The sequence below is a fragment of the Haemorhous mexicanus genome, chromosome W (assembly GCF_027477595.1).
Source record: "Haemorhous mexicanus isolate bHaeMex1 chromosome W, bHaeMex1.pri, whole genome shotgun sequence".
Classification (NCBI taxonomy): Eukaryota; Metazoa; Chordata; class Aves; order Passeriformes; family Fringillidae; genus Haemorhous; species Haemorhous mexicanus.
Genome location: NC_082380.1, coordinates 4,539,338 through 4,555,398, shown reverse-complemented (window position 1 = coordinate 4,555,398; position 16,061 = coordinate 4,539,338). Strand labels below are relative to the sequence as shown.

Here is a 16,061-nt window from a genome sequence, read left to right as displayed (position 1 = left end):
TTAAAAAGATAGTTCTTTGTCAACTCTTTTCCATACATAACCCATAAGCTGTATAATAATACAGAGAGATGCCACTTTTCAGAATAAAAAAGTAACCAGTCTACTTACTGGAATCGGGCATAATGCGAAGGTCACCTTCTTTATAGTCATCTAAGAGTTGGTACATATACAACACAGGATCTTTCTCGTAGGTAATATAAAACCATGTGTTCATTATAGGAGCTCGAGCCAAGACCATCCCCCTCCATTCATCTTTTGAGCCATCCTCTGTCTCAAACATATGTTCCACAGCTTTGCCAATCATTGTGTCTGCCAGATGGGCATCACTAATTCGAGATGAAGCTGAAATGGTAGCAGTTCATAAGTATGTCCATTCAAAAAGTACAGAAATAAATCTTTACAAAAAATAATCTTTATCCAGATTCATTAATAAATTAATTTGAAAGTTAGTCAATTCACATAAAAAACAAATAATGCCCATTTCAGAGAGCTGAAGACCAAAGAACAGCAGAACTCGAATAATTATTTTAACATGTTAACACTCTTTATTGACATTTTCCATCATTGCACTCTTCCCAATCAAGCTATCATAATGCAAGGTAAAGGGAGACCAATATAAGCCACAGCAAGGAATAGCATCTGTATTTAAAATATTTATACTGAAGGGGAGGAGGAGGGGAGGAGGAGAGGCTAAATCGCAGAGCAGCTGTATGAAGTTATTAATGAAGGTGTAAGGTTTGGTTCCCCTTAACCCCATTCTAGAGACTGCTACTGATTTCTTTGCAGTCAGGAAACCCAAGAATTGATTCCATTCACAAAAAAACATTATTAGGTCAAACTTTGAACTTTACAGTTTGGAAACATCTGCATTTTAACAATTCTGTGCTAATTATAAAAAACAATAAAGCCTTGTTACTAGTTAAGTTACTAGTTACTAAATTATTTCACTTAGAAAATGCTTTTTTTCCCCTCTGCTTGTATTAATACCTATTGAAAGCACATTAAAAAAAAAAAACCCAAGCAAACACATAATTAATGCCAAACACATGTAAGACAGCATAGCCAGGACATTTCTCAGCTGGCTCAGAGTTTAAATTTTAATAGAAATATCGACGCTACATGTACCTAAGCTCATTAGGGATAAAACTCTCAAAAAAAAACCCCACAGAACTTTCTACATACAATTTAAAGACAAGAGACAGCACTAATCTCTCTGCTATCATCAAAACTTTGTGAACAAAAAAAATAAAAAGTGAACAGAGCATTTAGATTATCTGCATATACTGAAAAGTAATTTAATAAAATTTAAATGTTCTGACAACATATGCACATATAGGAAAAAACCTCTTACCAACTCTGTCTGGAAGGACTTCAAGTGCTGAAACTCTTTCATCTTTGTGCAGTTCTAGTCCATACACACAATCAAATCCATCGTACTTTATAAGATAGAGGGAAGGATTTACAGGAACTTGATCAAGAACTGTGCCTTTCCATTGTGTTACAGGTCCACTCCCTTCTCTCCAGCCATGCTGTATCCTGCAGCCTACAATGTTTCTTCGTGGCTGAGAAATAGGTTTGCTTGGTCCAACATTGTTTCTATGCTTTCTGTACACAGATACAAACATAGCATTAAACAAGTACATACTCAAAATTCTACTCTGGACAAGAGCTGCATGCTTTAAGAAGGCAATATATTATATATTAATATAAGCTACATTAATTTATACAGTTTTGTGCACCTTATTCAAATTAGGGTATAAAGAATACTACATTGCTCTGGTAAAAGAAAAAAAAACACACTGAAAAGTAGTGGAATACTTTCAATATTTTGTATAAGGTTGCTTTCATAATAGTAGTTCCTAAAACTAGCTTGCTTAAGCCAAAGGAACTATTTTAGGCATTGCTACACTGAAAATCAAAAGTAAAACTTGCTTTTTAAAACCCTAAATCAGCTCTGAAAGAGCAATGTCACCTAATAGTATATACTTTTGCTACCCTGTTGCTCTCCGCAGAACGGTAAACATAATTCCCTCACCCCAATAGGAAGAATCCAGTGGAAACATTAGTGGTGGTTGGTTAAAATTCTTCAGAGTGTTTGTTTTCCCTAACTTGTCTTGTGACCTGAAGGAAATTTCACTTCCCTCTGCACTTACAGGTATCTTTGACTTCAAGTATTTTTAAAGGCACATGGTAGCAACAACATTTTCTAACATTCCTTTTTAGTACAACACAAGAAAAATTATATGCAAAGTCACAGCAAGAGAAGTGATACTCTCTAAGCAGATAAGAGATTAAATATACGTTTTACCCTTCCTCATTTTTGTAATCTAACTTGCATAGGAAGGTTCCTTCTGGTGAATGGCAGTTGCTCTGATAAACAGTCATGTAAGCTATTTGACAGTTTCAACCCACTAAAACAGTGATACACAAGTTTTATTCTATTGAGTTAAATAAACCCAAACAGTAACTTGACATTTGTGAATATAACATATGAAGAAACATGAACATTACAACATTACATTGGTGATAAATGCATATTATCATCTTTATTTTTGCATATTACAATATGAATATTGATTCCTAGAGTGATACTTAGTTGGTTGCCTGATTAAAATTCTCACAAATGTTAGCTAATTCCAAAATAAAGGGTTTTATTAATTACCAGTTATAGTACTCTTCATTTAAATGGCAATATACACATTAGAAGCATGCTTAAAACTAACATCTAAAAAAAGAAAAATCAGTTGCAGAAAACAACATCCATCCTTAGATTAGTGACAGTGACAAAAGAAAAATGCTTTTAGGAACAATGAAAGCTCAAAGAACAACCCATGGATGCAAGAGATCCAAAAGACACAAATAGCGATCTTATCAATGAAGTCTCATGATGAGTCTTAAAAACCAATAAAAACAGTATATAAAATTACTAATGCTGAAGATGTAATCATAACTCTATTAAAAACAAGATGTATAATTCCTTCAATGGCTTGTCCCACCTCAAGACTTTCATTCTTCATGAAAGTCTTAGCAGAGTTCCACAGTATCTTTCGTCAAATTCAACTTCTGTGATGATTTAACCTGATTAAGGAGGTCAGTCTGCATTCACAATTTATCTTGTTGAAGTTAGTATTATAGAAATGCTAATCTCTTCCAGTTAAGAGGAACTCCTCTGCAGAGTTGGTTCTAATTTTCCACAGAAACTTGAACATATGTTCAAATACTCATTCTTGCTCAAGTCTTACTTTAAAAAAAAATTATAATAGTCTCTGAAAAGTTTTATTCTGAATAAATGAGATGAGAGATCTGGTTCTTGGGCACAATGAAAATTACTTTATTTTGCATTAAATTAATCTATTGAATTTTAAGGAATTGCAATTTCACTATCCCATTTTAAGGCATCTTCACAGAATAAAACCAACTGTTACTGAAGCTAAAAAGTTAAAGTTGAAAAAGGTAAAATAATACTATTAATGTTTAACCACACAGTTAATTTCACTTTCTGCTTATAAATCATAACATTTAAATTTGCACAATTAAGTGAAAAGTTTCAGTCACTTAAAAAGAATATGACAAAATAAGCTACACAATACAGTTCAATTTGGTCGCTACCTTTTAAAACACCTTAGAGAGAGCAAAAAGCGTCATAAATGCAATTACAAATCAGGGAGCAGCTAGGTATACTTGTAGTTCAAGTTTTCCTTTGTTTCAAGGCTGGTACTACTGGACAGCCACTCACTGTCATTTGTATCGCTATTTGTTATAGCAGGAAATAACGATTTTCAAACAAATAGATTGTCAAAAAAGAACTAGTTTTGCTTGCTACTGAACATGTCATAAAAAAGAAAACAGATTTCTAATTGACTACAAACAACAATCATAGAATGATCAGCCTTTAAAAATCATTTACATCCAATTCTTCTACCTCCTGCTATGGACATCTTTCATTAAATCAGGTTGCTCAAAGCCCCATCCAAACTGATCATGAACACTTTTCAATGATGGGGAATCCACAGCTTCTCTGGGCAATCTGTTCCAGTGCCTCACAACCCTCATCATAGGAAATTTCTTCCCTATGTAAAATCTAAACCTACCCTCTTTCAGTTTAAAACCATTGCCCTTAGTTCTGTCAATGCAGACCCTGGTGAAAAGTTTCTTTGTCTTTTCATAAGCCCCTTTTATATATCGAAAAGCAGCAATAAGGTCTCCCCAGAGTCTTCTCTTCTTCAGGCTGAACAACCCCAAGTCTCTCAGCCTGTCATCATAGGAGAGGTGTTCCAGTCCTCTGATTTCATTTTCATGGCCCTCCTCTGGACCCACTCAAACAGGTCCACATCTTTCCTGTACTGAGGACCTCAGAGCTGCATGCAGTACTCCAGGTGGGGTCTCATTAGACCAGAGGGGCAGAATCACCTCTCCTGTCCTGCTGGCCACATTTCTTTGATTCAGCCCAGGATACAATTGGCTTTCTGGGCTGCAAGCACACATTGCCAGCTCATATTCAATTTTTCATACACCAGTACCCCCAAATCCTTCTCTGCAGGGCTGCTCTCAATCCATTCATCCCCCAGTCTGTATTGATACTGGGGATTGCCTTGACCCAGGTACAGCACCTTGTACTTGGCCTTGTTGAAATTTATGAGGCTCACATGGACTGAGCCTTTTAAGGTCCCTCTGGATGGCATCCCTTCCCACAAGTGAATCAACTGCTCTGCTCATCTTGGTATCATCTGTAAGCTTGCTGCAGGTGCACTCAATCCCACTGTCTATCAGAGAATCATGGAATTGTTTGGGTTGGAAGGGGACCTTGAAGATCATCTAGTTCCAATCCCCCTGCCACAGGCAATGACACCTTCAACTAGACCATGTTGTACATAGCCCCATCCAACCTGGCCTTGAACACCTCCAGGAATGGGGCATCCACAACTTCTCTGGGCAAACTGTTCCAGTTCCTCACCACACTCCCAGTAAAGAATTTATTCCTAATATCTAATCTAAACCTACTCTCAATTTAACCCATTCCCTCTTGTCATGTCACTACATGCTTTTGTAAATAATCTTGTCCCATCTTACCTGCAAGTTCCCTTCAGGTACTGGAAGGCTTCAATTAGGTCACCCAAAAGCCTTCTCTTCTCCAGGCTGAATAATCCCAATTCTCCTAGACTTTCCTTGTAGAAAACATGCTCCATTCCTAAAATCATCTTTGTGGCCTTGTCTAGACTTGCTCCAACAGGTCAGTGCCTTTCCCGTGCTCAGGATCCCAGAGCTGGATGCAACACTGCAGGTGGAGGCTCACAAGAGCAGAGTAGAGGGGCAGAATCACCTCCCTTGACCTACTGGCCACACTTCTTTTGATGCAGCTCAGGATACGATTGGCTTTCTGGGCTTCCAGTGCACGTGGCCAGCTCATGTCCAGCCTCTCATCCACCAGCACTCCCAAGTCCTTCTCTTCAGGGCTGCTCTCAATCTGTTCATCCCCCAGCCTGTACTGATACTGGGGTTTGCCCTGACCCAGGTACAGCACCTTGTACTTGGTCGTGTTAAACCTCATGAGATTCCCATGAGCCCCTTTCTTGAGCCTGTCTAGGTCCCCCTGGATAGCATCCCATCCTTCAGGTGTGTCAACAGCACTATGTTGTTGATAAACATAATGAACACTACTGGTCCCAGTATGGACCCTTAAGGGACACCACTCATTATCAGTATCTACTTGGACACTGAACTGTTGACTTTGAATGCATCTATTAGCCAATTCCTTATCCATGTAACAGTCCATCTATCAAACCCATGTCTCTCCAATTTAGAGGAAGGAATAAGTCCACAACAGATAACATCAATTGCTCTTCCCTTGTCCACTGATGCAGTTACTCCATCATAGAAGGCCACTACATTAGTCAGGCATGACTTGCCCTTGCTGAAGCCATGTTGGCTGTCTCTAATCACCTCCCTGTTTTCCATATGTTTAAATATGTCTTCCAGGCAGATATGTTCCATAATCTTACCAGGCATAGAGGTAAGACTGACTGGTCAGTAGTTCCCCAGGAACTTTGCACTACCCTTTTCAAAAATGGGTGTGTAATAACCGTGACCAGTATACTTCCATATAAAATAATAGTCAATTTTCTCAAACCTCTTTTTATATCAATAGCATGTTATTTCTGTGGTAAGCACAGGAACACATAAGTATGTAAATTTTGAGATGGTATAATGAGAAAATCCAAAATGTTTCCCTTCTATTTTATTAGAATTATCCTTAAAATGTCACAGTTTTGTTCCTAAAGACTGGAATAACATTTCAAAGCCTTAGACATTCAAAATTTAAGTCGTCATATGTCACAGCTAGTCTGTGGCTGAGCAATTAATTTGGTTACAGACAGAGACCTCAAGCAATCACGTTCCATCTTAAGCTGCAGACATCTCACTGGTCAGGAAACTGGGAGGTGTTAAGAGCAGACCAATGAGCATTATAGACTGGGACGTTTCAAACCCCCTATATAAGGCTGGGTTCAAAGAATAAAGCTCTCTCTCTTGCCGCATGGACTTTGGGTGTGTGTTGTCTCTGTCTCCAACCCACCCCTCCATGTTACAGTCACACATACATAAAACACACAGAGCCAGGAAAAGAAAATAACGCCAAGTCCTGAAAACAATTACTGATGCTTCAGTTATGCACTCATTGTAAAAGGCCCTTCAATTCCACTAAGTTTCAGATCCTCTTATTTCAAAGAAATTATAGAATCATTTAGGTTGGAAAAGACCTTTATGATCATTGAGTTCACCTGCAAACCTAACACTGCCAAGTCCACCACTAAACCATGTCCCTAAGCAACGCATCTACACATCTTTTCAATACCTCCAAGGATGCTGACAAACACTTCCCTGGGCATTCTGTTCCAATGCTTGAAAACCCTTTCACTGAAGATATTTTTCCTAATATCCATTTTAAACCTCTCCTGGCTCAACTATTGCTTGTTATTTTGGAGAAAAGACCAACACCCACATCACTACAACCTCTTTTCAGGTAGCTGTAGAGAGCTATGAGGTCCCTCTGAGCCTCCTCTCCAGGTTAAACAGCCCCAGTTCCCTTAGCTGCTCCCCATAAGACTTGTGCTCTAGACACTTCCCCAGCTTTTTTGCCCTTCCTTGGACACACTCCAACACCTCAATGTGTTTTTGTAGTGAGGAGCCCAAAACTGAACACAGTGCTCGAGGTGCAGCCTCACCAGTGCAGAGTACAAGGGGACAATCACTTCCCTAGTCCTGCTGGCAACACTATTGCTGATATAAGCTAGGATGCCATTGGCCTTCTTGGCCACCTGGGCACACGCTGGCTCATGTTCAGCTGACTGTCAACCAACCCTCCCACATCCTTTTCTGCCAGGCATCTTTTCAGACACTCTTCCCCTAACCTGTAGCGTTGCATGGAGTTTGTTGGGACCTAAGTGCAGAACCCAACACTTGGCCTTGTTGAATCTCAAACAACTGGCCTTGACCCATTGATCCAATCTGTCCAGATCCCACTGTAGAGTTGTTACACTGATTGACAAGGGTGTTGGCCAACCAAATATCTCCAAATGCTGCAGACACCTCACTGGCCAGGACCTGAAGGGGTGTGGAGTTCAAACCAATGAGAACATCCAGACTGGGTCTTTCAAATGCCATATATAAAGGAGGGGTTGGAAAATAAAAGCTCTCTGTGCCACACGAACATTGGGGTGAGTGGTCTCCTGAGCCCCTCACCTTCCCACCATGATCTAACACAGAATCTTTCTACCATCCAGCAGATCAACACTCCCAGCCAACTTGGTGACACCTGTAAACTCGGTGCTCATACACTTGATCCCCTCATCCAGATCATTGATAAAGATATTAAACAGGACTGGTCCCAATACTGAGCCCTGTGGGTGATGCCAAATTGATTTTTACCTTTTTTTCTTTTATATATTTTCTATATTCTTTACATGTATATTTGTAGCTCTGTAGCCTATCATAGTATTTGTAGCTAGCATTTTACCTACTCTATTAGACAGAAGGACAAAATAAATTCCCCAGTGCCTCCAAGCTGGGGGTCCAAGGTTAGATTCTGTGGGAAGTCAAGGTTGAAACTACCTCTCTGAGATACATTTTTATAAACAAAGTTTAGTTACTATTTAAAAGAGGGGGAATTCAAAGAGGGTTGAACGGGGGAAGCATTACCTCACCACATGTCTCTAATTGGGGATTTTTGTCATTTATGGTAATTTGCTAAACATATTAAAATACAATAGAAATAGAGCTAGAAATACAGCTAGAAAGCTGAGCTGGGAGCACTGTTCAGCTCATGACAGAAGTGGATATGTTAGCATTAGTAGGCCGCAAGCCTTGGCAACAGAAAGCAGAACCCTGAAGAAGGAATGCAGAAGTTAATGGTGTGCTTGGTAAGCAAAAATTATTTAAGATTGCACATACCTGCACTAGTGTGTTCAAGGCTTTTAATTAAGCAATGTTACCTAGTTACACAAATGTTATAGTTGTGCTATTTTTAGTTACAGCTGAAAAGGTATATAAACTCAGCTGTGTGTATCAATAAATGGCTTCTTGTGCGCAAACCATGGAGATCCCATCTCTTTATCAATTGCTGTCAAATGGTGCCCTTGTGGTGAGGAAGCGATGATCGTCTAGCTGAGTGACTGACGACAAGCCCTGCAGAATGAAGTGCTGCTGTGAGGAAGCAGGAAAGCCAGCTGGCAACGAACCCTTCCAGGATAAAGGAGGTGAGGTATCCCTCCAGGATATAGGAGGTTAACTGCTGCAGTGGACAATGGGTCAGGGGATGTCTGCCCGGGAAAGAGACGTTTTTGAACTTATGTCTAAGGTGTTGCAACAGCATGGCAAAACTTTGCCCTCACATGACTTAAAAGTCCTATTACGATGGGCAGCAGCTGAGATACCAGGAGTCACAGAGTCCATGGTCTTTATGACAGATTTGTGGGACAAAGGGGGAATTAAGCTATGGGATTCTGCTACCAAGGGAAATAAAGCAGCTGCAGAAATGCTACCCTCCTTGTGGGTGATTTTTGAGGTCTTAAAGGCCCAAGAAAAGTCCCAGGCTAAAGGGAATGCCTGCCCTCCCTCTATGGCAGAAGCTCAATGCTCTTTAAAATCTTAAGAGACTGCTGCTAAAGTCAAACAGATTGCCATTTGCCCCCCTTTACGGCAGAGTCTCAGAATTCCTTACATTCTGAAGAGACTGCATCTCTCCCGCCACAGTGAACATGACCCACAGCCCCGGTACCCTCCCTTATGAGGGAAAGAGAGGGCGGTCCTTTGCGCTCTGTAGGGGGTTTCGCTGCTGGCTACTGCCCAGAGAACAGCGAGGAAAACGAAGAGGAGGACCACTTTGATCCCAAGCCCACTGATCCTGACAAAGAACCTGATTTGTATCCCCCCAACCCTCATGACAACTGGGTCTGTTTAAAACAGCAAGCATTAAGGGAGGGGGAATTTGACATTGCTGAAAGAACTGTGGCACCGGTAGTATATTTGGGACCCTGAAAGCGAACTGCCCATTGGGAACAGCTGTCTTTCCCAGAAATTAAAGAGCTCCAACAGGCAGCTACCGAGCTCGGCATCAGTTCACTGCATTTTGCAAACATGCTAGATTCTGTGTTTGCTGCTCACATAATGACACCACATGATTTAAAAACACTTACTCGGCTACTGCTATGCCTCATTCAATACAGCTTATGGGAAAAGGAGTGGGAGAAGGGTTTGAAAAACCTTCTTATAACTTGTGTAGGTCATGCTAATCAGACCCTGGCAGGCCTCACAATCAGACAGCTTATGGGAATGGCACCATACACAGATCCTGCTGCCCAGTTGCGAGACTGCCCAAGGGAAGCCCTTGATGGAGTCCTGGATGCAGCTCACCAAGCCTTTCTTAAGGTCCCTGATGCAAAAACACCTCAGAAAGTGTTCAAAACCATTGTCCAGGGGCCTAAAGAGCCCTACATGCAGTTTATTGACCGCCTTAAGCAAGCACTTGAACACCAAATTGATAATTCTGATGCCCATGAAATTTTGCTTTTAAAATTTGCTGTTGAAAATGCAAACACAGACTGTAAAAAACAACTTAAGTCCCTGCCTAACCAAGAACCAGCTCTTATTAAAATGGTTGAAGCGTGCAACCGTACTGGGACAATAGAACATCAGTATGAAGCCATGGCCGCAGCTTTTGCAGCCATCAAAGGTCCCTCTGGAACTCCGGAAGTCTATTTCGGCTGTAGCAAACCTGGCCACCTTAAAAAAGACTGCTTCGCTCAGAAAGGAGCTAAGTCAAAAACCCCTGATGTATGTCCACGGTGTCATCAGGGGCGTCATTTTGCAAACCAGTGTCGCTCTAAGTATGATTTTGAAGGTCACCCAATACAGGAAAACTGGAATTGCAGTGCGGGCAGGCACCACACTCCTACATAAATACCTCAGCTGCCACCGCAGATTCTGCCACTGCAGATGCCAACTCCGCAGATGCATCCACCAAGGATACCCAGCTGAGGATCGCCTCAAGTCTTTGCCCAGCAACTGCAGGCAGTGCCGGACTGGACCTGGCAACCTCAATCACAGTAACATTGCTCGATTCTTCTGTTCATTTACTTGCTACAGGAATTTTTGGCCCACCAGGACCCCAGAAAAGTGCTTTGCTGGTGGGGAGGTCTTCAACTACCCTTTTAGGACTTTTTGTTCTCCCAGGAGTTATAGACTCAGACTCTGTTGGGGAAATTAAAACCATGGCTCGGACCCCCTTTTCACCCTGTACTGTCCCTCAAGGTACACATATTGCACAATTGATTCCCTTTTCACACAATTTGTCATCCCCTGTAAAAGAATGCAAAACAAGGGTGGGAGGACTTGGTTCTATGGGAACCCCACAAATACTGTGGGCACAGACAATTTCTGATGAATGTCCCACTTGCAAATGTACCTTGACATTACAGGGGGAGCAGATAACAGTGGTATTTTAGATACTGGAGCCGATGTCACTTATCTCTCAAGCCAAGTGGTCCCCCACATGGCCCCTCACAGAGGTACCCCAAGTCCTCACTGGGACTGGGGGGAGCAGTGCAGTTATCAAAGTCGCGATGAAGGTCACATAGCCTCAGCAAAACTGTTTGTTCTGCCTGTACCCATGGTATTATGGGGACGAGATGTACTTTCTCAATGGGATCTCAAAATTCAGTCTGATTTTTAATAGGGGCCATTGTGGCATGCGATACCCTGAAATTAACCTGGAAAACTGATACACCCCTCTGGGTAGACCAGTGGCCCCTCCCACTACTTAAATTGCGCACTCTTACTGACCTTGTCCGTGAGCAACTTCAGAAAGGGACATATAGTCCCCTCTACCAGTCTCTGGAATTCACCTGTGTTTGTAATTAAAAAAAAACCTGGCAAGTGGTGCTTGCACCAAGACCTCCACAAAATCAACGTTGATATGGAGGACATGGGAGCACTCCAGCCTGGTCTTCCATCTCCCACCATGATCCCTCGAGATTGGCACCTGACAGTCATTGACTTAAAAGACTGCTTTTTTGACATTCCTTTGCATCATGATGATGCTCCTAAATTTGTCTTTTCTGTCCCAAGCACCAATATGCAAGCACCCCTGCAAAGGTATCACTGTGTGGTCCTTCCCCAGGGCAGGAAAAACAGTCCTACTATTTGCCAGTGGTTTGTTGCAAGGGTCCTCAGCCCCATTTGCCAAAAGATGCCTGCTGCCTTATTATATCATTACATGGATGACATTCTTATTGCAGCAGAAAAACAGGAAGTTATGGAGGAAGCCTTAGCCCTTATTGTTGCTGCTGTAACCCAGGCAGGGCTTTGTGCTGCTTCCAAAAAAATCCAGCATCAACCCCCTTGGAAATACCTCAGCTGGCACATTAGGACTCAGAGTATTTCTCCTCAGCCTTTACAAATTCAAACAGACATTCACACTTTGCATGATGCCCAAAAGCTTTTGGGTTCAATTAATTGGGTTCATTCCTTGCTAGGAATCTCAAATGCAGATATGAGCCCTTTGTTTGATCTGTTAAAAGGAGAACCAGATCTCCTGTCACCTCAGCAGCTCACACCAGAAGCCTGCCAGGCACTGCAGCAAGTAGCTGATGCTATTTCAAATTGGCAAGCAGCCCGATGGGCCTCTGAATTGCCTTTTTCTATAATAATTCTGAATTTGGCTAGGCAACCCCATGCTTTGACTTTTCAGTGGGATCCTTAAGTGCCTGACCCCTTGCTGACCATAGAGTGGATTTTTCTGCCACACCAAATGTCTAAAACTATAAGCACACAACATGAGATGTTTGCTTTGCTCATTGAAAAAGCTAGACAGTGACTTACCACACTTGCAGGTGTGGATTTTTGTTTGATCTGTTTGCCTATTACTACTGTCTATTTACAGTGGCTGTTTCAGCAATCTGAAGTTTTTCAAATGGCCCTCAGTGACTTTTCTGGACAACTTTCTACCCATCCCCTGAATCGCAAGCTTGTGGCAACCAGCTTTAATCTCCTAACGTGACCCAAGAGAAGTGAGGTTCTGTTACAAGCTTTAACTGTTTTTACAGATGGATCTGGCTGCACCCACAAGTTGGTACTGCTTTGATGGAAAACAGATCTCAGCCAATGGGATTCATATTTCACTACTGTTTCAGATTCTCCCCAGATTGCTGAATTGGCAGCTGTTGTGCAGGCCTTCCAGCGATTTGTTACCCTTTTTAACTTAATAATAGATTCTGCTTATGTTGCAGGACTTGTGGAGAGAGCTGAAGCTGCCGTACTAAAGGATGTTCCCAACAAGAAATTGTTTCAGTGGTTACAACTTTTTTTCCTTTTAGATACTAGGCAGCACCCTTATTTTGTCATGCATGTCAGGTCTCACACTACTTTACCTGGTTTTATTGCAGAAGGAAACGGGCAAGCAGATTTACTTACCCTACCTGTTCAATTGCTGGACCACTTTTCCCAGGAAAAACGTAGTCACTCATTTTTTTCACCAGAATGCTGCTGTGCTCACCCGCGCCTTTGACTTGACCACACACCAAGCTGTTAGTATTGCGGCTGTGTGCCCAGATTGTCAAAGACACTCCTTCCCCTCCATTGCAGGAGGTGTTAACCCTAGAGGACTTCAAAGCCTTCAAATTTGGCAAACACATATGTTACTAATTTTCCTGAATTTGACAGACTTAAGTACATTCATTCCTCTATTGATACCTTTTTGGGTGCTTTATTTGCATCCTGTCATACAAGAGAATCAGCAAAAGACATTTGCTGTCACTTTACGAGTGCCTTTGTAGTACTGGGTATCCCCTCACAAGTCCAAACTGATAATGGCCCGGCATATATTTCTCAGAGACTTGCAAATTTCCTTGCCCTCTGGGGGGTAACACACAGCACAGGGATTTCTCATTACTCAACAGGCCAAGCTATAATCGAAAGGGCCCATGCTTCACTGAAGCATCTTTTGTTACAACAGAAAGGGGGAATGAGGAATGCTACCCCGGCAGAGTGATTACAGAAGGCGTATGTTTTTAATTTTTTTAGTTGTTCCCTCATGGATCTTAACCCTCCAATTGTAAGGCATTTTGGCAAAAACCCTCAGTTAGAAGTTAAGCAGAATGCCCCTGTCCTTATTAAGGACCCAGAAACAGGTAAAAATATAGGACCTTATCCCCTTGTCACATGAGGAAGAGGTTTTGCTTGTGTCTCCACAGAAAATGGCCCGAGGTGGATCCCAGCCAAGAATGTGAGACCTTTCAGAGAATCCTTGCATACCTCCCTGAGGATCCTGATCACATGGGCACTTCCTCCCTGGTTTTGGCCACTTCACCCTCAGCTCTGTCTTCTCAGACTGCAGAGTCCGGATCCCCCAAGAACCCGCGGCCACCCAAACCAGCTTCTACCTGACCCAAGGGGACTCATTGACCTCTCACCACTTCGAGAGCTGTATGGTCAACTCGTTCCAGATAGTAAAAGCTCTAATTGCAGAACAAGTCTCCCTCCAAGAAAAACGGCAGAGATGGAGTGAAAGGAGCCTTGGACTTAGATGTGAAAATAACCCTATCCCTTGTTTTATTTGCAGAGACTTTTCCCACCAAGTGTGGACTTTGTGTTTCTGTTATAAGTGCCAAAGAAAGTGGTATTGCAAATCAGAACACTGGCTTTGGGATTGCCCACGATGTGATCCTTTGCACTATTCTTTTGGTGATTGTGTCATTTTAAAATTGGTTTGTGGGAAGGAGCATGGCTGGCTTACACATCAGTATTTTTGGGAGCCAGATCTGCCTTCTCAGGCTGTTTTTTCTGGTAGGACTCCTTCTTGATGAAGGAGAGGTAGTTGCAATGCCACCTCTTCCAGAACGCATGTGGCTTACACTAGCTCAAGCTTTAAATGAATCTACATTGTGCCTATCCATGACCTCCCCCAGTGATCCTTTCCAGACTTGCCTAGTAGCCATGCCTTTAGAGAAAAGTGAATGGGATGCCTTGTATAACATGACAATGCCCAGGGATTGTATTGCCCCAGGTTGAATTGAGCCAGTGTGGTGGTGCAATGATAAGTATTGTAAAAAGAATAATAGGACAGCAGGATGCTGTTTTACTAATGAGAGAGGGTTAGGAGTAAAGTTTCTGATTTTTTTACTCTTTCCCTACAGCCTCAAGAATTGGACATTTTTGAATCCACACAGTCCTTTGCGTGTTTCTTTTTAAATTATACTAGTGGACCCTTTGCTGAGAAAAGATTCGGCCTTAACGTTTCAGGCATGGGAATTTATGCTAATGCTTCTGCCTGGTGTAATCATACCCTGCCTCAGCCAATTTTACCTGGAGTGGCTTCTATTGGGTTAATATTGATATGTGGAAACAGAGCCTGGAAACTAATACCAGGAAGGGCTGTAGGAGGCCCTTGCACTTTTGGGCGACTAATCATGTTTCACTCCTTACAGGAAAACTTACCATCTTTACACAGATTGGTGCAATCAAAGAGTAGCACACACACATAGCCCAGATTGTGATGATAACGTCAAATCCTGGAACACTGAAGCCTGAGTATTTGCCTCAATTATTCCATCTATAGGCATGGCACACGCATTAAAAGCTTTAAATAACCTTGGCTGCTGGCTTGCAAAGCAAACTAATGCTACTAGCTCTGCTTTAACAGGCTTATTAACAGTTGTTGATAGTGTGAGACGTGATACACCGCAAAATAGATCTGCGATCGATTTTTTGCTTTTGGCACATGGACACGGTTGTGAGGATTTTGTAGGCTTATGCTGCATGAATCTTTCTGACAACTCTTTGTCTATTCATGCTAACATACAGGCCCTTCGAGACAGTGTAACCAAATTAAGAGTAGTAGATGATAGTGACTGGCTTGGACATATACTTGGGGGACAGGGGCTTACTGGCTGGCTTAAACACTTAGCTAAAACAGGAATTTATATTTTAGCCATATTATTGCTTATGATGATTTGTTTGCCATATGTTTTGCAATGTGTTCAGAGACTGATTGATAAATCCACAAAGAAAATTTTACTGGTGGAAAAGAAAGGGGAACATGTAGAAATACAACTAGAAAGCTGAGCTGGGAGCACTGTTCAGCTCATGACAGAAGTGGATATGTTAGTATTAGTAGGCCATAAGCCTTGGCAATAGAAAGCAGAACCCTGAAGAAGGAATGCAGAAGTTAATGGTGTGCTTGGTACGATGTGTTTGGTAAGCAGAAATTATTTAAGACTGCACATACCTGTGCTAGTATGCACGAGGCTTTGAATTAAGCAATGTTACTTAGTTACATAAATGTTATAGTTATGCTATTTTTCATTACAGCTGAAAAGGTATGTAAACTCAGCTGTGTGTATCAATAAACAGCTTCATGTCTGCAAACCATGGAGACCCTGTCTCTTTATCAATCGTCGTCAGTATACTGAAGTTCAGGTAGACAACATCCACAGCCTTTCCCTTGTCTACTAAGTGGGTAACCTTGTCATAGAGGGAGATAAGGTCAGTGAAACAGGACCTGCCTTTCATAA

At 41.8% G+C, this 16,061-nt stretch overlaps 1 protein-coding gene across 10 annotated transcripts in view; it reads right to left on the bottom strand.

Annotated features, from left to right (window-relative positions):
- Nucleotides 1-16,061, bottom strand: part of LOC132341399 (spindlin-Z-like) — a 118,262-nt gene that overhangs the window by 5,477 nt on the left and 96,724 nt on the right. For all 10 annotated transcript variants that reach the window (XM_059872943.1, XM_059872951.1, XM_059872944.1 and 7 more), the window contains 2 exons: nucleotides 1,352-1,605; nucleotides 109-342 (listed from right to left, as the gene is read on the bottom strand). In XM_059872943.1, coding sequence (XP_059728926.1) covers nucleotides 109-342; nucleotides 1,352-1,605 — 488 coding nt within the window. The remainder of the gene's footprint in view (nucleotides 1-108; nucleotides 343-1,351; nucleotides 1,606-16,061) is intronic.